The sequence below is a fragment of the Schistocerca gregaria genome, chromosome 2 (assembly GCF_023897955.1).
Source record: "Schistocerca gregaria isolate iqSchGreg1 chromosome 2, iqSchGreg1.2, whole genome shotgun sequence".
NCBI lineage: Eukaryota > Metazoa > Arthropoda > Insecta > Orthoptera > Acrididae > Schistocerca > Schistocerca gregaria.
In genome coordinates, this window is record NC_064921.1 from 251,842,550 (window position 1) to 251,867,268 (window position 24,719).

General features: G+C 37.9%; 1 protein-coding gene across 1 annotated transcript in view; it reads left to right on the forward strand.

The window, feature by feature from the left end:
• The first annotated feature begins 15,492 nt into the window (after positions 1–15,492).
• Positions 15,493–24,719, forward strand: part of LOC126336799 (dnaJ homolog shv) — a 29,747-nt gene continuing 20,520 nt past the window's right edge. Inside the window, exons 1-2 of the mRNA XM_050000833.1 lie at positions 15,493–15,866; positions 16,170–16,551. Coding sequence (XP_049856790.1) covers positions 15,739–15,866; positions 16,170–16,551 — 510 coding nt within the window. The 5' untranslated portion in view covers positions 15,493–15,738. The remainder of the gene's footprint in view (positions 15,867–16,169; positions 16,552–24,719) is intronic.

Below are 24,719 nucleotides of genomic sequence, written 5' to 3' on the forward strand. Positions count from 1 at the left end.
AATAATTGTCGGCGTTGGGAATTTAAGGCATGAGACACTGCACCAACAGTAAGTGCTGTCACGCAGTCGTGTGTTGTGCGGGTCGTTGTGGCTCGGATTTCTGATCGTTTGCAGATTGCGAGACAATAAAAAACACGGAAATGAATAAAATCACAACCACAATTCATGCATTCAAAATAAAATATTGCTTCTCCCAACGGCTCCACTTCCCAGTTAAATGTAATTGCTTTAAGCTTTAGATTACGGTCAGATCGGTTAGTACACACGCAAACGACTCAAGCTGGCAGTTTCGATGGAACAACTACGTTTCCACACAATCAAAGCACACGGTGCTATTCAGGACATGATCACGAAAGACCATAGACATCCCCAACAGTCGGAACTGGGCACGGGCGCGTCAGACTGACATCAAAGGCATGTATTGAATGATGGAGACGTGAAAGCTGCGAATCTAATGTTTTGGGCTACACAAGATGGTGGACGTTGGCTTCAAGTTGATGACGTAATGACAACTCCATTCTTATTTTATGTACTTTAATTCTGAGTCGACTGTATAAATCAGATAACTACAAGTGTATCCAGAATGAGATTTTCACTTTGCAGCGGAGTGTGCGCTGATATGAAACTTCCTGGCAGATTAAAACCGTGTGCCGGACCGAGACTCGAACTCGGGACCTTTGCCTTTCGCGGGCAAGTGCTCTACCATCTGAGCCATCCAAGCATAGCTCACGACCCATCCTCACAGCTTCAATTCTGCTAGTAACTCATCTCTTACTTTCCAAACTTCACAGAAGCCTTCTGCGAACCTTGCAGAACTAACACTCCTGGAAGAAAGGATATTGTGGAGAGATGGCTTAGGCTGGTATTACACTATCAAATTTCTTTGTCGAAGATTTGATCAAAGATGTGATCAAATATTCCGTCGAATATATTTGAGAAAGACCTTTGACAAAGAGCTAGAAGGTGTATTACACTGTCATCATATTTTCCATCGAAGTAAAAGATGGCTGACAACAACTTGTTATTAACTGCAGCAGTTGCATGTACCACAATTGCACTGTGTGCACACGCAGAAGAGAAGCAGGGGTAAAAAATGAAACATACCTGGGTGAAGCCGTGGGTTTTACGACGACACGATAAAAGCATTCAACAAACTTGTTACGTGAGCTTATAGTGGAGGACGTCAAGCCGTACATCAATTACTTAAGAATGAATGAGCATACATTTCTGTATGTGCTCAATGAAGTGTATCCTCATATCACAATGCACAATATTCACTTAAGAACTGCTACATCTGCAGAAGACAGACTCACTGTAACACTCCGATTCCATGCTACAGGAGAGGATTAGGTTAGGTTAGGCTAGGTTAGGTTAGGTCAGGTCTCCAATCTTCGTAATCTATTTTTGTATTCAGCGTGCCTCATGTTGTAAAGCGCCTCATCAGCTTCATACATCTCTATTAATTTTGTAGTTGTCGGCACACACAAATTGTATTTACCGGCAATGTTTATAAAAACACTACAGACGACAGAATGCAGCGATGCTAGCGCTCCATGTGGTAACATGTCATATTGCACTGATCAGGAGACAAACGACTTCTTTGATCACACCTACAAGAGGCCATAGATTTGATCAAATATTGTACGACATTTGACTAAGTTCCCTATTACACCATCAAATATCTTTGACAAAGTTGTTGGACAAAGATATATGACAAAGAAATTTGATAGTGTAATACCGGCCTTAGGCACAGCTTGGGAGATGTTTCCAGAATGAGATTTTCAGTCTGCAGCGGAGTGTGCGATGATATGAAATTTCCTGGCATATTAAAACTGTGTGCCAGACCGATACTCGAACTCTGGACCTTTGCCTTTCGCGGGCAAGTGCTCTACCAACTGAGCTACCCAAGGACGACTCACGACCCATTCTCACACACGACCCATTCTGCCACTACCTTGTTTCCTACTTTCCAAACTTGGTAGAGCACTCGCCCACGAAAGGCAAAGGTCCCAAGTTCGAGTCTCGGTCCGGCACACAGTTTTAATCTGCCAGGAAGTTTCAACCAGAAGTGTGCACTTAAACAATACGTTTTAGTAAATGTCAAAAACAGTCGAGAAATTTTTTATTGCTGACGTCTGTTTGTTCACTGAGTTTTTACTGAGGTAGTTCTTTGAAAGCTGTATAAAGTCAATTTATTCTAGAACGTCAATTAATCTGCCTTTCTCTACGTGTGTAGTACCTTCAGGGATCGTCAATTCTGTTGGTGTTATGATTATAGTTTCGTAGATGTGCACTAAATGAAGGTGTTCAGTTCTCACTTATGTTTGTGTGCTCTCTCAATCTGGTTGAGAAACATCTACCTGTTTGCACCGCAAAGAAATTTTCACATTCACCACATTGGAGTTATAAACCCTTGATTGTGTAAATGGTCTTGTTTTGTGGATTGTGTGTCTGATTTTGTCCCTACTTTATTGTTTGTACGCCACCTAATTCGTACATTAGTTTTACGAAATTTTTCAGTTATTCTGTCTGATATGGCACCCTAATGAGGTAAATCAGTATGTTTCAATGTTAGTTCTTTATCTGTATAATAGGTTTTATTATGTAATTTTGTAGTATACATTTCTCTAGTTTATCAGCATTGCAGATTTTACTTCTTCTTATTTGTTTTAATATACACCACTCTTCGGTAATTTCGTTCTGTTGTAAAAGGAGGTTAATGATTCTGTTGGTCATGTAGAGAAAATAGCCTTTCTTAACAATTTTTGCGTGGCACGAACTGTTGTGGATTATGATGTCAGTGCTGGTTGGTTTCCGTGATATTCCGAATTTGTGGGCGCCTTTGTCATTCTTTATAGTCAGATCTAAAAAAAAATGGATGGGCTGTTGTTTCGCTACTTTCGTAGTAAAAACGATTTTTGGATGTGTACGGCTAAATTGTGACAGTATACTTTCGATTTCAGCAATGTAGTGACTGATACTAGATAAAATGTGAAATATGTGATAAGTTTAAACGTAAGCAGAAGCTTAACAGGAAACTGTATCTGACCCATATAACATTAGTGTGAGAAATTAGTTCTTTGCCGTTCGACGCAGTTTATAAATTGATTCAGACTACTTACACATATATGACATGCTGAAAAACTCGTTGTTCCACTTTATGCGCTGTGAGCAGTCAGAATGTAAAATGCTTCCTGTTTTGAGGTCAGTATACTGTTTGTCACTTGGCGACAAATGTTGATTTCTTTTGCGAAGAGACTGTAGGCGCCAAGAAAAAACGCAGTGGCTATTTGAGAAGAATGACTGTGCACTATTGGTAAAGTTGATTTATCAGAATGGCAGCAATAGCAGCACTACGTGGCGGGAATATCACAGACACAATAGCTGTGAGGAAGTTTGAAGAAACAGGCGAATTAGGTCATGCAGGAGGGAGAGGGAGGCGGCCTATTACCATGTCAGTTGATGAAGTTTCTGTAGCTATAGCTGACCGTGCAACACATGCCTTATACTGTGCAACCAATGCTTGAGTTGTGTTACAGTCATTTTCTCTCCGCAATCAATAGCTCAGTACATTTGGTGGCACACTTTACACTGGTATCTTTACAAGATTCTGAATGAGCACCCAAATAACGTCCAAGACAGGCAACAATGCCTTCCCTTCGATTTTTGGCATGCATGGAAATGGATGACATGTAGCCAGGGAATATTCTCTGAATGGAGGAGCCACCTTTTACTCTGCGTGGTACTGTGAATACACTTACTTTCCACATATGGGGTTCTACTCTGCTACATGTTGTGTAGGGACATCCGCTGCACTTGGCTTATGTGACTGTATGGTGTGGTTACGTAAGCTGTTTTATTCTTGGTATGTTTTTCTTCGAGTAGACGACACCTTGCGGGGCTGTTAGGTGTACAGTCACATCTGAACATTTCAAGGACCTCCATGTGAAGCATGTGATTTCAGCTTTGCAAGAAAGCAACTCTGTTCACGCGACTATTTTCATGCACGATGTGGCGACACATGTCGCTTGCCAAGTGAAAGATTTTCTTCGAGAAACCTTTGGTAATGACTGCATCATTCCTAGACAATTGTAAGATATGTAGCTTTCCTGATCCCCTGTGGGGATATCTGAAAGACTGTGTCTATCATGGATCTACACTGACTCTTCTGGATCTGAAGGATAGCATATAGTGACATATCGTCTTGTGTACACCAGATATGCTGTGAATAACTGTTGAACATTTCGTGTTACATATGCAGCATGCTGCTGAATTGGAAGACCATACTAAATGTATGTTGTAACATGAAAGGTGCCAGAACCACTGTTATCATGCGTTTGACCATTTCTCCCCTTTTCCTGCACCCACATCATATTCTGAGTGCATACAGCGCCATATTTTCACTTGGTGGCAGAAAATGGATTACTGTATTTTCAGCATACACCGTAAGCACACCAATTAATTATCATAACCACTTTTGTAAACCCTTGTCGTCATTTTTGTAAAGGCCGCGTCGTGACTGCTGTGGAGGCCGAGTTGCCACTGTTGTTACGTAGGCCGAGTTTGTGAAATGGCTTCTGGTGCAGCACACTGCTAAGACAATTTCTCCCTGTCACTATTACACAGCTGTTCCCTAGGGTCAGGTAACAGCATAGGAGTATGAAGATTCTACAAATCTCCAAAAAATTAGTAACAAAGTCACACAAGTGAGTTGGAAGGTTTACTTATCTTTGTGACTAGTTGAATAATGAAGTCTGCAACACTGATTGTGATACAACACAAAAAAGGGGCTCAATGGCTGAGTGAAAATAATCGTAGGTAAACCTCACAGTTCATAGCAAATACAATTTACAACAACTATCTGTTCACTTCTAAGAGCTTACTAAACGACGTTCCCTGTGTAAGTCAGCCCTGGATAATGATCTATAACCAAGTAGGCGAGAGTTGCTCTTCATCTCCGATATAGGCTTCAGTCAGTTGTCGTCCTGTCATTGGCTGATTGTACTCGGCCGGCAATTGGAGCAGGCGAAGTCGATATCTTCATCCTCAGTGCCGTCCATGACACTGTTAGAACTCGCACAAATGGCGAGTCCCTATGGCAGTGGCACCAGCTCACATTTTGCACCTGTGCTTCTTTTGTCCTGGCTGTGTCTTGTTCTAACGACACAGCACCTACGATATCACAGATTCCTGTGATGAACATTGCCTGTACTGCATTATCCGAAACTCTGCCAGTTTACTTATAACCACCCACTATGTTGTCTCTCAAGGTTCTGTATTGGGGACCTCTACACTTATTACATAAATGATCAGGATCTGAATATAGAAGAACATAAGACAGCACTGCTTGCAGATAACGCACCAGTAATAGTCAAGGTTTAAAGAATGGAATGACATCAGGAAATAATAAATACTGCTAAAACTCAGCTGAGGAGCTGGGCTTGTAACGACAAACTGTAAGTAGGCTGTGTGGGTTTTTTATTGGTAACGCTCTGTATGAAGATCACTGGCTGTGCTGTGTGCAGTCTGTGGCTAGTTTGCATTGTTGTCTGCCATTGTAGTGTTGGGCAGCTGGATGTTAACAGCGCGTAGTGTTGGGCAGTGGGAGGTGAGCTGCCAGCAGTGCTGGATGTGGGGAGAGAGATGGTGGAGTTTTGAAATTTGTAAGACTGGATGTCATGAACTGCTATATACTTTATGACTTTTGAACACTATTGAGGTAAATACATTGTTTGTTCTCTATCAAAATCTTTCATTTACTAACTATGCCTATCAGTAGTTAGTGCCTTCAGTAGTTTGAATCTTTTATTTAGCTGGCAGTAGTGGCACTCACTGTATTCCAGTAGTTCGAGTAACGAAGATTTTTGTGAAAGGTATAGGTTAATGTTAGTCAGGGCCACTCTTTTGTAGGGATTATTGAAAGTCAGATTGCATTGCGCTAAAAAAACATTGTGTGTCAGTTTAAGCACAGTCATATATAATTTTTCTAAGGGGACATTTCATATGGTGACCCTGCCAGGATACCTCACTGGAATCTTCTGCTTTTTTCTTGTAGTTTGTGTAATTAGTGTAGATTTTGTTTATTGCTAGCATGTAATTGTAGAGAGAATCTCCTTTGTAGTTGCAGTCTTTCACTGTTGTACAGTAAATCAGGGGTGGCACGCATGTAAATTTGCACCAAGTATTTCGCAGCTGCGCTTGCAATTAACTAGATATTATTTTCAGTGCTATGTTAATGTGTTCTCTTATTTTTGCTCTTCAAATTGTGTTTTTCTGTGTTGTAGCGTGAAATATTGTGACAATAATGGCGTGTGAAAAACGCAATACTAGGCTCCAAAGTAAACTGAGAAATGACAGTGAAGACGAAAGCAGTGTGTTAGCGCCACCATGTAATGAATTAACTAATGGTCAAAGTAGTAATTTGGTAACTGTGCATAGGGAAATGGAGCGGGCTGCAAATAATGGTGTAAGCAGTGAAACAATTAGTGAACAGGGAAGCATTATAGATCGATCGGTCGGCAACAGCTAGCCTCAGGATTCCAAAATGACAGGACACAGTCTTGCAAATTCTGTAGATTCAGGTTTAGCGTCCTCACCGTTTTCTTAAATAAATCAAGACACATTTTCGGCTTTTCAAAATGCGAATATTGCTGGTTCAAATAGCACTGAGGAACATGTTTCAGACACCAGTGCACTGTTATTACAGTTAATGCAACAAATGGGAAAAGGCTACAAAAGTTAGACACAACGCTTGAACAAAATCAGAAACAAATGGGACAAAATCTTCAAAAGTTAGACACAATGGAACAACGCCAGAGACAAACAAAGCAACAGTTAGACACAATGGAACAAAATCAGAGACAAACACAGCAAAAGCTTCAAAAGTTAGACACCACACTTGAACAAACACGTGAAGATTTAAAGACTGAGTTACATAACATTGAATCGAAATGTCAAAAAGTCTGTAATGACGTAAAAACACAAATTTGTGAGCATTTCCAACCTATTTTTTTGCGCCATGAAAATGCATTACAGAATCATGAAGCAGCCATAAAAGAACTGCAAACTATTGTTCATGAAAATCACGACACCTTGCAAGCTAAAATTGACTCAGTTGCATCTACCGATTCAGCTACGTAACTTGCAAAACTCAGGAAAACTTAAAGGACACAGTAGATACGATTTCAACACAAATGGACACTCTGAAACTTGGTAAAGAAAAACCCACAGAGGAAATAATTTCACTAGCGGATAAAGTATCCGAACTTTCAGGTCAGTTCACTAACTTATCTACAAAGGTAGATGATGATCTGAATGACACAAGACCTGTAGCCTTCACGGACACTGAAGAGTATGAACAAATTAGAAAAGTCAAACAAAATCAGAATCAAATTAATACACAACACCAAAGAGAAATCCGGGAAGTACAGGATCAGTTGGCACAAGTAATACAAAAATTACATATTTCAGAGGACACCAGCACTCCAACATGAGAAGAAGAACTTAGAAATACGGAAAAGCCACAAAATAATAACACAGGGCATTTCAGAAATTATGAAAGAAATTGGCAAGGTGCATCGAATTTTGAGATGGAATCGCCGACACGACGTAACAATGACCGATCTGCTACTCGCCGACACAATGATTTTGACTATAAGCTGTTCATTACTACACGTAAATTCAAAATATTTAAGAATTCTGACAACGACATTCATCCACAAGCATGGCTTCATCAATTCTCTCATTGTTTTCCTCCCAACTGGTTATTAGAGCAAAGATTAGAATTTATGTGTGGCTACTTAGAGAATGAACCAGCTGTAAGAATGCGATCGGTCATTCACGACTGTCACAGTGAAGGAGAATTTTATCATGCCTTCCTCTCAGCGTATTGGTCTCAAGCTACACAAGACCGAGTAAAACATAGCATCATAATGATGAAACATTTCGAACAATCTGAATTTTCCAGTCTTATGAAATATTTTGAAGACATGTTGCATAAGAATCAGTATCTTTCAAACCCATACAGCCCCTCAGAACTCATCCGCATTTACTTAATCAAATTACCTGAACATTTACGACATATTATTTTGGCAGGACGTTGCAAAGACGACATTGAAGCTTTTCAGGGACTCTTACAAGAATTAGAAATTGACACTGACAATCGCGGAAAACGAAAACAGGAACACAACAAATGCAGGTCACATCAGTCGCAGTTTAACGATGAAAGAAACAATAAATGGACACTACAAGGGTATTCTCACAACACAAATCGTGACCAAAACAGACACCACCCATATGACAACCGTTGGCAGAGTAGTAATAATTACAGGGAAAGATCACCTCTCTGCGGTAGTGACTATCACAGAGACAATCAGAGGAACAGACAATATGTGAACCAAAATAATTATTATCAAGGGAGACAGAATAACTTCAGACGCAACGATCTACCACGCAGTTACGATTCCGGGAGAAATCTTCCACCACATGACCGACAAACAAGGAACTATGTAAACTACCGACAAAACGACAGACCTGAATCCCATCAGAACTGGCGAGCTTCAAACAGGTCAGGGCCTTCTAGTCAAGGTGAATTTGTAGAAGTTAGGCCTCCTAATCCCAATAACGACGCGTGCCACCAACGAAGAAACAGACAATGACTCGCACCGCAGGCAGCCACGTGCGCCGGCGGGGCTTCAGAAAAATAGCACACACACACACATACACTCACTCACACACACACACACACACACACACACACACACACACATATATATATATATATATATATATATATATATATATATATATATATATATATATATATATATATATATAAAAGCTACAACTTACTGTTAGGCTCTTTACAGTCTTCAGAATTTTGCTGATTAATACAGACGCTAAGATTATATATATAATCCTAACAGTAAGTTCTAGCTTATGTGGAATCAAACTAACATCAAATAGAGTAAACATTGAACCCATGAACTCAAAACAGAGTAGAGTACATACAACATTATTTGGCCCTAACTGCACAGATGGTAGTTGTGGGCCCTAGCTCCACAGATGGTAGCTGTGGGGGTTGCCTTGCCAATGGGACACTGTGATACTGGCGGTTTAGTTCTGTGCTGAACCCTTTAGACACATGCCTTCCACACAGAAATTGTAAATTACAGCTAGTGAGTCTGCAATAGATCATATTGCCAGTAATATGTCAAAAATTTATTTTTGAAAACACAGCTGGAACTGCGATAGAGAGAAAGATTTATTTTCACCTGTGTTGTACATTTTCTTTCTTTCTCTTGTTGCCATGCTAAAATTAGTCTCTTTTCCAAAAACACAGTGGGGTTTATATACTTTCATCTCACTAACATACTAATGCAGTTGCAATTGCGACGCAATCCTTAAATAGTCTGCTGTTAATCAAATGACTGAAAACAAGTAGGGACAATAATTTACTATGCACAATACAAAAATAAAAAATGTTGTTATAAACTCATACTAATTCACTTTTTACCAGCTGTTGATGGCCCGCCCTTAAAATAATAACGTTATTTTTTGGGGAGAATAAATGCACAAAATATGAAAACAATTTTCAAACTCCAGAAGAGAACCATAAGAATAATAACCAAAAATACTAGTTGAGCTCATTGTAAAGACCTGTTCAAAACCTGAGGATTTTAACTGCTCCATGTGAATACATTTACCAGTCAGTTATACACATAAGAAATAACATTGGTAATTACTGCATGAACAGCTCTGTCCACGACTATGCAACAAGAGATAGACTCAACTTACATTTACCAACGACAAATAAACATAAAACTCAAAACAGCACTTTCCACCAAGGAGTTAAACTGTACAATAAATTACCAAAAGAGATTAAATAAATTGCAAAAATACAGTTATTTTAAAAAAGGCAGCTAAAAAGTGCCTGTTATGCAATACATTTTACACATTGAAGGATTACTTAGCTAAAACAGAGTCAGAAGTCAGAGTCAGAGGTCCCCATCATTTACTTCTGATTGCAGAGCAAAGACATGTCTGAATAAGTTGCACCAGTTACCATCACTCTCATATCCATGTAATAATCCAGAGAGAATGAGGGTAACAAAAGAGAGCTGAGGGCATTATTTTTTTTTTTTTTTGGTTTCAGTAAATGAGGTGTGACTCCATCACTTGCTTAAAGTTTTCGTTTCTGGTTGGTGATAGTGGGCCCAAGTCTCATCTCCTGTAACAGTTTTTCCCAGAAATGCGTTATCTTTTTCTATGGAAATGATGCAGAAGTTTTTCACAAGCATTGATGTGATGGTCTTTTGCTTCAGCATTCAATTGATGTGGCTCTATCTTGCAGACACCTTATTGAAGTGCAGTGCATTGTGAACAATATTCTGCACTGAACCAATACTAATCTTTAGACTTATGGCCATTTCGTTCAGTTACATATGTGTTCTCATTTACAAGCACTTCCAATGTCGCAATATTCTCATCCATAACTGCATGTTCAGACTGCTGTGGTTTTGGGGCATTCTCTACAGAAGTTACACTACTTTAAAATTTCCTGTATCTTTTGTACATGTGCTGCAACAATGAACACGAATCACTATATTGCAATATCATTCTGTGATGAATTTCGATTGGTTGGACATGTTCGATACGAATAAACGGATCACAGATCGTTGCTTATTTTCTGTTACTTGTTGACTGTTGGTCGCCATCTTGTTGTGGACGCTGCTGCCTTCTCCTGCGTTGTAACATCACTCAGTCACTTTCTGAACTTCAAAGAATACAACTGCCACCTACCAACACTATCACACAATTTTTCGAAATTTCATCGAGGTTTTTGGGGTTTTCATTTTAATCATCCTCATAGAAAACTAGATGTTACTGTTATTTTGCCCCTATATTCGTGAAATTTATTAAAACTTGTATCTTAGTGCTGATGTCAGCCGAAATAAGTAAATAAATAAACAAAAAATAGTGGTTTCCATAATTGTAGTCCAAGAAAGCAGACAAACTGTATTTGCTACATGTGAACTCAGTTTTCATTGGAAAGGGACTTTGAATTGGGAACTGAGCTATTTTATAAATTACCAGTACATATTAAGATCACTGTTAATGAAGTTAGTTCAGAGGTCACTTAGTGCATATCTGCTACAAAACTATTTCTATTCTTTTGAAGAGATGTGAATTATGTACAGTAACTCACAAAATATTATTGTATGCTGAGATGTGAACAATCCCTCCAGTGTACTGTTGTATTGTAAATAAAGTTTGGGTCTAAACTGTATACCATTGAAAACCACTCCTTTAGTCAAGACGAAAAATTCTTTTGTTGTATTGCTCTACTGAACAGAAATTTCAGATCCAGAAGTATACTGCTGAGTATGTAAATGTATTTTTAATACTGTAGTAGAGGGTACTACAGTGACCAATATCACATGGTACATTTTTGCAGCTGACATTATTAAATGGATGAAAGAAATATACAAGCTGGGAATCATGATCAATTCAATAGAAACTTAAAAACATTCCTCATCAGCCGCTCATTCGTTTTATCTGGATTGAATGAGTGTAGATTTCGTGGCAGTCACATGGCATGTAGCAATGATCATATCAAATGGCTCCAAGCACTATGGGACTTAACATCTGAGGTCATCAGTCCCCTAGACTTAGAACAACTTAAACCTAACTAATCTAAGGACATCACACACATCCATGCCGAGGCAGGATTCGAACCTGTGACTGTAGCAGTAGTGCGGTTCCAGACTGAAGTGCCTAAAACTGCTTGGTCACAGTGGCTGGCAGCAATGTTCATTGTTAATGTAATGACCAGTAGTAATATATTGTAAACTGGACTCTACACTTAAGATGCAGAGGAAAGGTCTGACCGAAAAATACCAGCTTAATCAGATGTACTAGTATTGATAGGTTAATACCTATCAACACTAGATAAATGGCAGTTATTTAATTTATATGAAAACCTTTTCCCAGCTAGCTGCTTGCTTTCTAATATAAGTCCTTGTTTACATTTAAATGGCATAAATGTAAATAGTATTAAGGCACTATTATGCTGTTAAATAACTTTGTCAAAGATATTTTATAAAATTCATTTTATAAAAGATTTTATAGTGTTCTGCTGTACTTTTGTGATATATTTAATAAGAGGCAGTGTGGTTACTGCTGCCATAAAAAAAAATGCAAACCTCTCACTATACACACCTAATTGGCATAGTGTAATAAAGTTTATGGTCTAGACTGATATGATCTGACTGTCTTTTGTTAAAGTATGCTTTTACCTGTTTCAGACATCTGAAGGCTCCTCCTGTGAGCTTACTGAGGTATTTTGTTATGGGACTTATATCAATGTAATCAATGAATGAGTGATGATCCACAGTTATATGCATAGGGTAGGAATTTCTAATCTCTGTTTATATGACTATGTATGCATTGTACGTGTGGATTAAATTATGTTAAAATTACTGATACATCGGACATGAAATAAGGGAAAACAAATTACCATAAAATACAATTACTTGAAATGGTGGAGTAACTTGAAACGATTTTCTGTTAACTTGTTTTTAATGTTTGCATCACAGTGTGTGCAATATAATTCTTGGTTTTTGTGTGTGATATTGAACAACCATAGGAGGAGCAGTAGACTTAGCAAGTAACTGAAGTGAATAAATGAAGTGATTACCTCCTAGATATCCTTAATATTGTTGACAATCTTAGAGCTGAACAGTTATATTTGAAAACTTCTTTCCTGCAAGCCAGCATATGAAATTTCTCTTAATTTTATGAAAACATAAACACATAAACATAGCCTATCCTGCTGCTGATGATGTCATTTTCATAAATCTTTGTTATCTCATCATGCTTGTTAAAATTACTTTTTTGAATGATTCTATGTCTAAAGTGTGCTTATTTATTTACATTCAAGAACGTCCTCTAAGCCTGGATTTTAGTTTGTAGCTTCAGATAATTGTAATATTATTTTCTTGTGATGAAGTCATGTGCTGAGTATATAAATTCTACATGGTATTCACACAATGTTCAGCCCATCAATTATAAAGATGATCTCAGTTGTAGTGATGTCTATACTAGAGTAACAAACCAGAGTTGAGATTAAAGATCAACAAAGAAGAAAGTCAGAAAATATAATTTTTCAGAATTTCACAATCCCATGTGAGTGATTATGTTGTGGATGTTAAGATGTTTATTTATTAGCATTTCAGCATGTGTGCTATGCACTTGGTTTTGTCTATCGAAGTTGTATATGTACATTCAATTTTTAATTAAACACATAAATTTCTTAAGATATTTACAAATTGATGATTCTGATTACATTATTTACATGGAAGCATGTCTCACTACATATCTGCACAATGATATATGAATAAGTATAGCGTATCTTCCATTACATATCTGCGTATTAATTACAGAAGTTCACATATTTTCTTCTTGTTTCAGATTATGTGTATGGTGTTTCTACAGTTTACATTAGTGAAAAAATGTTTTATGATTACACATATTATCTGAGTAAGTACACAGATGTAATACTCACACTTGCTAGTAATTAAGGTTTTTTCCTCATTATACACATCCTTCAGATTAGTTTGAAAGTATTCTTCCACTGAATAACATGCCATATTTTTAAACCCTACCTCTAATACTACATTACACTTATTTGCAGTGAGGATTTTTACTGACTGTACCTTCATACTTAGCTGTTTGTTGCTATTATCCATCAGGGACAGCCTTGAGTATGGTATGTATATCACGGAATTGCTTCTGGTACCGGTACTGTGTATGTGTACTTTCATTCTCAGAGTAAATTTCTGCACGTTTTCATTGACATATATTAAGCAGTTATACATATAAAAACTTGGGAGTAGGATTAGATTGAGTTGACTGAAATGTTTATTACAGTTCTCTAGAACTCTATCCTCAAATATATCTTACTGCTTTTTCCTGCCCTGCAAATACTCAGTTTTTACCTAATGAATTTTCCCATAACAGTGCCCATACCACAGCTGTCACTGAGAGAGAGAAAGCAGTAATTTTTTGTTGATGGAATATTTTACTTTATATTGTAGAAAAACTACACATGCAAATTTAGCGGTCCGATATCTTGTTTACTATCCCATGATAGGCTTTGGCTTGTTATGAGACCTAACAGTTTGATATTTTGTTTTCCTTCTTTTTGTGTCTTTAAAACTATATTTCCTCGGTTTTTGTTTTATTTATACATAGCTAGTTAGCCTTACACCACTGACTACTTTTTTTCAACTAGTTTTTTTTTATTTTTGTCTATAACTCCATATTCTCACCACATGAAATTATAGTCATAGCAACAGCATATAGAACATTTTTTCACGCCATTTAACTTGGGAAGTCATTAACATAGCCAATGAAAAGGAATGATCTAAGGTCACAGTCTTGTGAGATCCCTCACTTAATTTTCATTAGTTTCGATGTATCCTTCTTTACACCCACTAATTGTTACCTGTTGCTTACGTAAGATATTACTAAATTTATTGGCTTATCCACAAAACTATAGTATTCTAGCTTTTTCCCAATAAGCTCGTGTGGTTTTAAGTGTAGCACAGGTCATCAGTTTCCTTTCACAAGCACTGTGTATTGCAGTTAACGAACTTTCAATATGTTTTATCGTTGATTTGAATCCAAACTGGTTTTCATTCAGAGACAACAATAAGAAGTTATTCTCAAAATACTTGTAGATGTGTGTATGTATGCAGCTCTCTATGATTTTAGACGTACTGCTTATTTGTGTGAAGTTCGTTGCCCAAAGTGAAAAAAAAAATCAATTCAAAGCGCCTAGTTGCCACCGTATTTGACCGAATTACTGAAATGTCCAATCAAGACAGTCTTAAATTCCTCAAACTTTTTAGTACAGTAATTAATAATTTAACAGACAAGTCATTTTTGTGTTGTTGTCGTCTTCAGCCCTGAGACTACTTTGATGCATCTCTCCATGCTACTCTATCCTGTGCAAGCTGTCATTTTTGTCGGGTTTTAAAAAAGTTTCTAAAGTGTTTCTACTTACACCCGAGGCTTTTACTATGTGATCTAACGCCAGATACAGCAGTGTTTCAAGAAATCCCCTACGAAGTTGTAATTTGAAACATCCATATTTCCCTATTTGTGCTATAGTAAATATTGATTTATAATTTTATCACCTATTGTAAAACTAAACTAGGAGCATATCTCGAAGTCTGGAATTTATTTCCTTGTGTTTTCTTTCATTGTTGTGATGCAGGACGTCTGGGAATGTCGAAAGTATTTAAAGTAACACGGGGAAACGGCATATCGACAATAAGAGCTACTGTTTCTTTAATTTTTCTCTGCAGTCGTAATCTATGTTAAAATGTATCTTAAAACTGATCTGTTGTCAACATATTGAATGTTCTCGTTATTTCGATAGATTTCTCATTTTTCGTTGATAAAGTTTTCCGGTGTTTGTATCTTGCTGTAGAAGGCAATCGACGGCTTTGACAGTTTGACTATGCATAGTACTGACAACATTCCGGACAAAAAATATTAAACAAAATTTGAATTTGTACGGTGAAAATAGGTTAGCTAAATGTAACAAGTCGTTTACACTATTACTATTTTCAAAATATTTTGAACAGAAATGGCAAAATACATGGAAATAACAACAACTTCCTACTGTCATTGAATATCATTTTTGCGCCACGTCGTTTGCGCTTCTGTAGCATGTGGACCAATCAACATCAAACACATCCAACCAAAACAACTGTGCCGTGCGGGAGGATGGCATCTGCGGGTGTGTGTCTTCTGCTATGTGTAAATTTGTTTTTAAATGTACTGATAGTGCTGGCAGGGTAAGTATGTAAAATACACGTTAAACCTTATTTGTAGAGGAGCTGCATTTTATATCTGTAGTATTTTTTGTACGTTGTGTGTCTGTACACAATGAATCGTAAATCACATGTTCGTGGAGAATTTTATCAGAATAAAAAATGCATTAGCTGTATCACTGAACAAAATGAAAATTTCTCACTAATTAAGTTGTATGCGCGTGTACGGTTCCTAACACAGTTATTAGTACCTTCACTAGTGGTGTGCCCAGCAGGTTGTGCATGTTTAAGGAAGTCCTGTTGTAATCTTTCAACTATTTATTGCAGACGTGATTTTTACAACATATTGGGAGTATCACGAAGTGCAAACTTAAATCAAATAAAGAAGGCGTATCGCCGTTTGGCGAAGGAGCTCCATCCGGATAAAAATCCTGATGACCCTGATGCTTCACAAAAGTTTCAAGACCTTGGTGCCGCGTACGAAGTTCTCTCAGATGAAGAGAAGAGGCGGAAATACGACCAGTGTGGCGAAGAGTGTTTGAAGAAGGATGGCATGATGAATGGCGCCGATCCATTTGCAAGCTTTTTTGGGGATTTTGGGTTTTTTGGAGGAGGCTCTAGCAACCAGCAAGAAACACCTAAAGGTGCTACCATTATTATGGATTTGTATGTGACATTGGAAGAACTATATAGTGGAAATTTCGTGGAAGTAAGTTATACCTAATTTACTAGTTAATTTCGAGCTTCATTGTTTGTGATCTATTTGTTCACTTTACCTGCAGGTTTTTGTTTGAGTATGTGCTACAGAAATATTGCATGTTTGATTGGGGTTTTCTTAGTTAATTAATTTGCATACAAGAACCAGCTCTCATCACCTGTTTGAATGGATTTATATTGCTGTGACTCAATAATTTTCAGAATGTTTGTATATTTGTCTTGATCGAAGCTTCATACACTACCTACCCCTCCCACAACAGTTTTTGTAGTACAATTTTGCAGATAGCCAGAGTAAGTATAATTTAATTGATCAGATCTGCTCAAAACACAACACTATCAAAAGTGATCCAGGGAACTAGGGTCTATGTGAATTTCGTCAAGACATAGTAACATATGTTATAAATAGTGTGAGTACTTTCGCGTTCCATTGAAAAAAAAAAAAAAAAAAAAAAAAAAAAAAACTGGCTATTTAAAAGTTTAATTTACATCTCAGAATTGGGGGATTGAATAGTTTATACGAGCTCTTATTATATTAGTTTTTGTACAGATTGCCTGTGGATGCACCGATAAGTGGTGCGAAACCGGTTGCAGATTTGATAAAACTTTGATTTCTCTTTTATTTGTAAAGCTGCAGGTCATATTAGTTGAGCTGCTAAATTTTTGGATGTTATCTATGGGAGATTAAGCATATTAAAAAAGGTTCTATCTTGAAAACTTTTGAATTCAGAGAGACTTCACAGGTTGACCAGAACATGTTTTTAAATTTTCATTTTGTCATTGGAAACCAAATCAGCATTTCATATCTTAAAAATATATGTTCTTCCCTTATAGGTTTTAGTTGTGTGACATAGTTTCATTGCTACATACTGTTATAAATTTTTTTTACATCCTCCTTTAATTGATTAGACATGATTGTGTATTGCTGTGCATTTTGGTCTCTGTAGAAGTCAGCTGTGTACCTGGGTCAGTTAATAGTTAATTATGCAAGCTCACAACCATTTTCTTAAATTCACTAATTTCAGGAGACATATTTTTACACGTTTATATGATGTGAGTCCTTCCTAAAATTAATCGATTCTGTATCACTTCTTTCACCTCGGGAAGTGCTTTGTTAGTTTGAAAAGTACCAAGTCACATTGTGGCTTGGAGTCTACATTATTTCTAGGCTCGCTGATACTGCCTGAGTTAAGTCACCTCAAAGATCAGACCAAGGGAAGAGCATCTTGTCTCCCATAGGTGCATGGTGTTCAAACTATATTTCAGGTTGACAACTTTTTATGGTGTGTTTTATCTTCTTCGTGGTAGAAGCAATTTGTTATATTCATGACAACACTTTTTTTAGCATACATAATTACATCTGAGTCGCAGAATGGTTGTAGAATACTTTTAGGGGTGTTTCATTGTTGTGAACCAATCTCATCACTGGATCTGTTGTTGTATATGTTTGTGTAGTGGTGTACTTAATCCAGATAATGTGTTTGCCATTGTTCAGCACATTATTCTTAAAATTTATTGCTTTAAGTGGGATGTGAAGGAGAATGCTAGGACTTCAAGATGTCTTTGCTCTTTGTGCTTAGCTTGTTTTGCCAACTGGTCTGCCTTAGCATTATATGGAATGTTGTTACATGCTTTCACACTTGTGACTACCCACTTTTTTTGTAGTAACACCCAGGCTGCTGTGACTATCAAAATATACCGTATTTCTTACATGCTGTGTTCTTCAGCAGGTGGAAAGCTGATGAGTAGTTTGACATTACAGTAATATCTGATGACAAGTATTTGATGAATGCCTCTAAGGTTGGTACCTGCTGTGATGTTGTGTAATGCAAAATGGGTGTTTGTTGTATTAGTGTAAGCACTTTTGATTACATTATTTATTTGTTCTCTCCCCCCTTTTTTTAATTAGAAAAAAGATGGTACTGCATTTTAAGTAATAGTTTCTTTGAGCTATTCTTGTACTAGTGGTGGAAGTTCCTTTTTTTACCCAGGGTTGTTAGGCATTGTATAGCTAGGCTTTGGACTGCTCGAGTTGGGTAAATGTTCATCGGTTGGCTGCATTTGACTTTGAACTTACTTAAGTTGCACAGCTGAAATGTAACAGTAGTTCTAATACCTTTACCAGAAGTGCATTTGTTGTCCTCAGTTTCTCACTCCCGTACTTGCTCTTAGTTTATCTCACAGTACAGTCAATAAAAACAAATAAGTATAGATAGCAGTACTCCTAGCTTTTGGAGTTTTATTTTACATCTTCAGAGAGAAGAGTAGAGTTGGCCGAGGGAAATTTTGATGGCTTTACAGGGGATTTAGAACTTGGGCTAAGTGGGACCTAAATCAGTGCTCCTTGTAACCCTTTTCTTTCTTCATTAGCTATCACGTGATGTTGTTGATACCCTGCTGCAATATTCACACTTAATACTGTATATGTTAACTGTACTATTGTGATGCAGGAGGTCTACATTTGTCATTGAACTTCAGTCAGGGGATGCAGATAATGTCTCTGGACTTTTCATTGTTTAAATAGAAGGAAAAATCTTCAAGGTAACATGTTTGCAAGGATATATTGTAGCATATGATTCCAGATTTATCAGTGGCATCATACTGGACCCAGTGGTGAAAAATGCACAGAATTTCGTAATGGCAATAAATACTCATAAGTTTCCACAGTACCAAAATGCAATTACGAATTACAAAATTGTGGGAGCTGTTAATAATGAATATAGAAACAGGACAAGTATGAGAAAATGGGATTCTGTTTGGCTTGAAACTAACATATAACTTAAGAACTAACTTAATTACTAGTAAAATACATGGAAAAACGACAGTGACAGGAAGAAGATATTGCCAAAAACCGCATAATGTAACAAAGCTTGGAATTGACTGTTAGAATTGACCTGTGTAGCTCAGTTACAGAGAGAAATACCAAAAAAGTAAATTATAAAGAAAATCACAATACCCTTCTAATGACTAATCACAAAAAAATGGAATGTGCAATCAGAAACTAAAATTTACCTGTATGGTTGAAGTACAGATACCAAAAAACTAATCATAAAAAGATCACACTACACTCTTCACATAAAATAACAAAATCTAACGGAGTGCAATATTGAAAAAATAAATTCAGGTGTATTACACAAGGTAAGATGCCAACACAATAATGAAAAAGCAACTAAAACATAAGGAAACTAGATTCATTATAAAAATGTAACATACTTGCCATGGAATTGCAAATGAGTGAAAGATCAAGCTGACAACAATACAGTACCGAAAACCCCCCCATAAAATACAGTGAAAACTAAACTGACTCAGATACAACTTAATCTACAGGAATCAAAACAATAGTAATACAAAGTGGTTAACAGAATGGAATGCCAAGCCATGAAACACCTTCCACACCTATTGGAACCCTCTCCACAACGAACACAGACAACACACCACACCAACCCAACGAAACTGTTCCCTCCCTCAACCAAGCCCAGCTAACCAGCCACCCTGTCCACCCAACTAAACAAAAGCTATTAAAAATTCACCTTCATACCTCTAAAAAGAAGGACCAAAATACAAAAAACTACAAAAATAGAAAATCCAACCACACTCAACTGAAAACATTTGGCCTGTACATTTTCCCAAATAATTTCATACAAACTTGAAAAACACAAAACTTCTCCAGAATGCTTGTTTTCCAACAATACTCTTGCAAATGGACCTGAAGAACAGAGTACCTCCTCTTACCCATTTCAACAACAGATTTAATGGCTCTTCAGTATTCCTCAATAGTGTTGGTTCACACTCCAGTCTCATAATTCTTAAATTTAATGTTATAATTCACCGCCAAGTGATTGTGCCACCTATGACCCAACCCCTTGTAAGACAAAAATGCATGAGACGTCATAGTTGCCACCTCTGCTAAATACTCTTCTATTAAAGATGTGAGAATCTGTGTAGTATGATTCATTACCACGATAAAAACATCATTTGCACAACTCCTACCTGAAATAAATTGCCCGGAGACACAAGGCCAACAACATCATGCCCCTTTCCACTCCCTCTCTTCCTAAAATGTAGTTCATCAATTTCAAGTCTGTGAACCTTTTCCCCCACCCCGTCCATTAAATCCCAATACTTAATAAATTCCTCACAAACCTCTCAACATAGAGAAAGCCAGTCAACAACGGCACCACAGGCAACCCCAGATTCATGCATGATGTAACAGGCAGATGATTTTGTAACAAAAGTGAGTCAACATGACAATGACCACCCGTGTCAGCATCAGATATTCTTGAAAGAAGGCCTTGCTCAACTTCATATTAGTAACTACATATGTATTACTTACAGTAATTGCTGATGACTCCTAATTTCTGCAGAACTGAATACCTGACACAGGGTCCCTCACCTGTTGCGAAAACTTCTGTGCACTAGATAAAGCTTTTGCGTCTGTTACAAAAATACAGAAATCATGACTAATACAGAACAGTCTCAATACATAATCACTATTGAAATACCAATGAGCCTATCACAAACGCAACATGATAGGAAACCAAACAAATATACCACACAAATACAGGATAATACACTTGCAACCCTTAAATTACAATAATAGCTCACACAAGTAACTATTTAACCACGAATAAGGTGTAGTGGCGAGTAAAGGAAGCTCATTGAGCCCATGCACATTGTGTTTCACAGCCCCCCCCTCCCCCCCCCCCCCCTCTCTCTCTCTCTCTCTCTCTCTCTCTCTCTCTCTCTCTCTCTCTCTCTCTCTCTCTCTCTCTCTCTCTCTCTCTCTCTCCCTCCCTCCCCCCCCCCCCCCACATCAGATTTTTAAAAAATGGTAATAAATGTTGTTCACCTCGAAGAGGGACATCCATTAACATAATGCTAGGCTCCCCTGCACCATCCCTGGCGAGGGGGGGGGGGGGTGGTGACTTTGAAATCTTAAATAGCAACTCCTGTTTTATATTCCAGATTTGGATTCTCCGTGAAAAAATACATAACTTTTGTATGAAACATTTCTTTAGTTTCATCATTTCATGATAGATAGTGCCGTAATCGGCACATATGAATATGGGATGACAATTGTTGGAAAACAGTAATATCTCACAAAAATGCACATCCAGTTCGGAAAATCAAAGTACATTATTTGATATTTGGGAAAATGCTAACATGTGACACTGTCTGCCCTCCCGCAATGCATTCTTAGACTGCATTTAGTGTTACCACTTCGCGGTGCTTGATTATTGTGAGTCCCCGTGCCTCTCACTAGCTCGCGGTCCTTGATTACTGTGGATCACCTTGCCTCTCAAAAGTGTTTCAATGCAGCAAATGTTCGATATGTTGGCCATTGTTTCTTACACATTGCAACTCGGTGTGTGTGAATGACAATTCAACATTTATAAATGTCTCTGCACTAATATTTGCACTTTCATTGCGAATTCGCTGCTGCATTTATTAAGGGGTTGTTGATAAATCAATGTAAACTTTCTACTTTAGCCATCCCCACAGAGAAAAATTGGCAGAAGTCAAATTGGGTGAATGTGTGGAACATCGTCCATTATTGTGGATAAAACACTGTCCACAATGTCACTGTATATCACCTTCAATGAAGTGCAAGAAAGTTATCTGTGTACTTAAAATACTGCACCAAGTGTTGACACTCCATGGGTGTTGATGTTCAACTTGCCTTATCCTATGGGGATTCTCCACTGACCAATACTGCATATTATGTCGATTCACTTGACCGCGATTTGATTCATTGGATAAAAGTATCTGTGAAATGAAATTCCAATTGACTGCCAGTTGTTCCTGTATCCAGGTGCAGAAATCCAGGTGATTGTGAAAATCGTCACCATGCAGTTCTTCACGCAGCGATAAATGAAATGGATGCCATTTGTGTGAGTGCAGTATGTGTAGAACACTTCTTTGTGAAATTCCTGAACCTCTTGTGGTTTGCCGAGAACTGATGTGAGGATTTGGGACAACCGCAGCTAAAACACTCACTGTTGTTTTTGTTTGTCACAGTCCACAGTTGAACTCTTTCTCTAGGTTTAACACTTCCCGTTTCAGTGAACTGGTGGACAGTACTGCGAAAAGTCATTGCTGATGGAACAATCGTAGCAGGGAACAGAATAGCATGCCTTTGACAACCTCCAACAACATTTGTATGAGCCTGAAAATACGCGGCACTTAGATCGAACCTTACTGTAATCGTTAACATCGTGATAAGATGTGTACAGTCCGAATCACTGACGTAACATGCACAATCTGACCGCGGACTGCGCCCATTATCATGGTCTGTGGATGTGTCACATGGTAGCATTATCAAAAATATCAAAAAAGTACTTCAATCATCTTAATCGGATGTACATTTTTTTTATGGACCCTGCCGTTGGTGGGGAGGCTTGCGTGCCTCAACAATACAGATAGCAGTACCGTAGGTGCAACCACAACGGAGGGGTATCTGTTGAGAGGCCAGACAAACGTGTGGTTCCTGAAGAGGGGCAGCAGCCTTTTCAGTAGTTGCAGGGGCAACAGTCTGGATGATTGACTGATCTGGCCTTGTAACAATAACCAAAACGGTCCTGCTGTGCTGGTACTGCAAACGGCTGAAAGCAAGGGGAAACTACAGCTGTAATTTTTCCTGAGGGCATGTAGCTTTACTGAATGGTTAAATGATGATGGCGTCCTCTTGGGTAAAATATTCCAGAGGTAAAATAGTCCCCCATTCGGATCTCCGGGCGGGGACTACTCAGGAGGACGTCGTTATCAGGAGAAAGAAAACTGGCATTCTACGGATCAGAGCATGGAATGTCAGATCCCGTAATCGGGAAGATAGATTAGAAACTTTAAAAAGGGAAATGGATAGATTAAAGTTAGATATAGTGGGAATTAGTGAAATTCGGTGGCAAAAGGAACCAGACTTCTGGTCAGGTGAATACAGGGTTATAAATACAGAATCAAATAGGGGCGATGCAGGAGTAGGTTTAATAATGAATAAAAAAAATAGGAGTGCGGGTAAGCTACTAAAAACAGCATAGTGAACATATTATAGTGGCCAAGATAGACACAAAGCCCATGCCTACTACAGTAGTACAAGTTTATATGCCAACTAACTCTGCAGATGATGAAGAAATTGAAGAAATATATGATGAGATAAAAGAAATTATTCATGTAGTGAAGGGAGACAAAAATTTAATAGTCATGGTGACTGGAATTCGACAGTAGGAAAAGGGAGAGAAGGAAACATTGTAGGTGAATATGGATTGGGGCTAAGAAATGAAAGAGGAAGCCGTCGGCTAGAATTTTGCACAGAGCCTCACTTAATCATAGCTAACACTTGGTTCAAGAATCATAAAAGAAGGTTGTATACATGGAAGAATCCTGGAGATACTAAAAGGTATCAGATAGATTATATAATGATAATACAGAGATTTAGGAATCAGGTTTTAAATTGTAGGACATTTCCAGAGGCAGATGTGGACTCTGACCACAATCTATTGGTTATGAACTGTACATTAAAACTGAAGAAATTGCAAAAAGGTGAGAATTTAAGGACATGGGATCTGGATAAGCTGAAAGAACCAGAGGTTGTACAGAGTTTCAAGGAGAGCATAAGGGAACAATTGACAGGAATGGGGGAAAGAAACACAGTACTAGAAGAATGGGTAGCTCTGAGGGATGAAGTAGTGAAGGCAGCAGAAGATGAAGTAGGTAAAAAGACGAGGGCTGCTAGAAATCCTTTGGTAACAGAAGAAATATTGAATTTAATTGATGAAAGGAGAAAATATAAAAATGCAGTAAATGAAGCAGGCTAAAAGGAATACAGACGTCTCAAAAATGAGATCGACAGGAAGTGCAAAATGGCTAAGCAGGCTTGGATAGAGGACAAATGTAAGGATGTAGAGGCTTATCTCACTAGGGGTAAGATAGATGCAGCCCACAAGAAAATTAAAGAGACCTTTGGAGAAAAGAGAGCCACTTGTATGAATATCAAGAGTTCAGACGGAAACCCAGTTCTAAGCAAAGAGGGGAAAGCAGAAAGGTGGAAGGAGTATATTTAGGGTCTATACAAGGGTGATGTACTTGAGGACAATATTATGGAAATGGAAGAGGATGTAGATGAAGATGAAATGGAAGATACGATACAGCGAGAAGAGTTTGACAGAG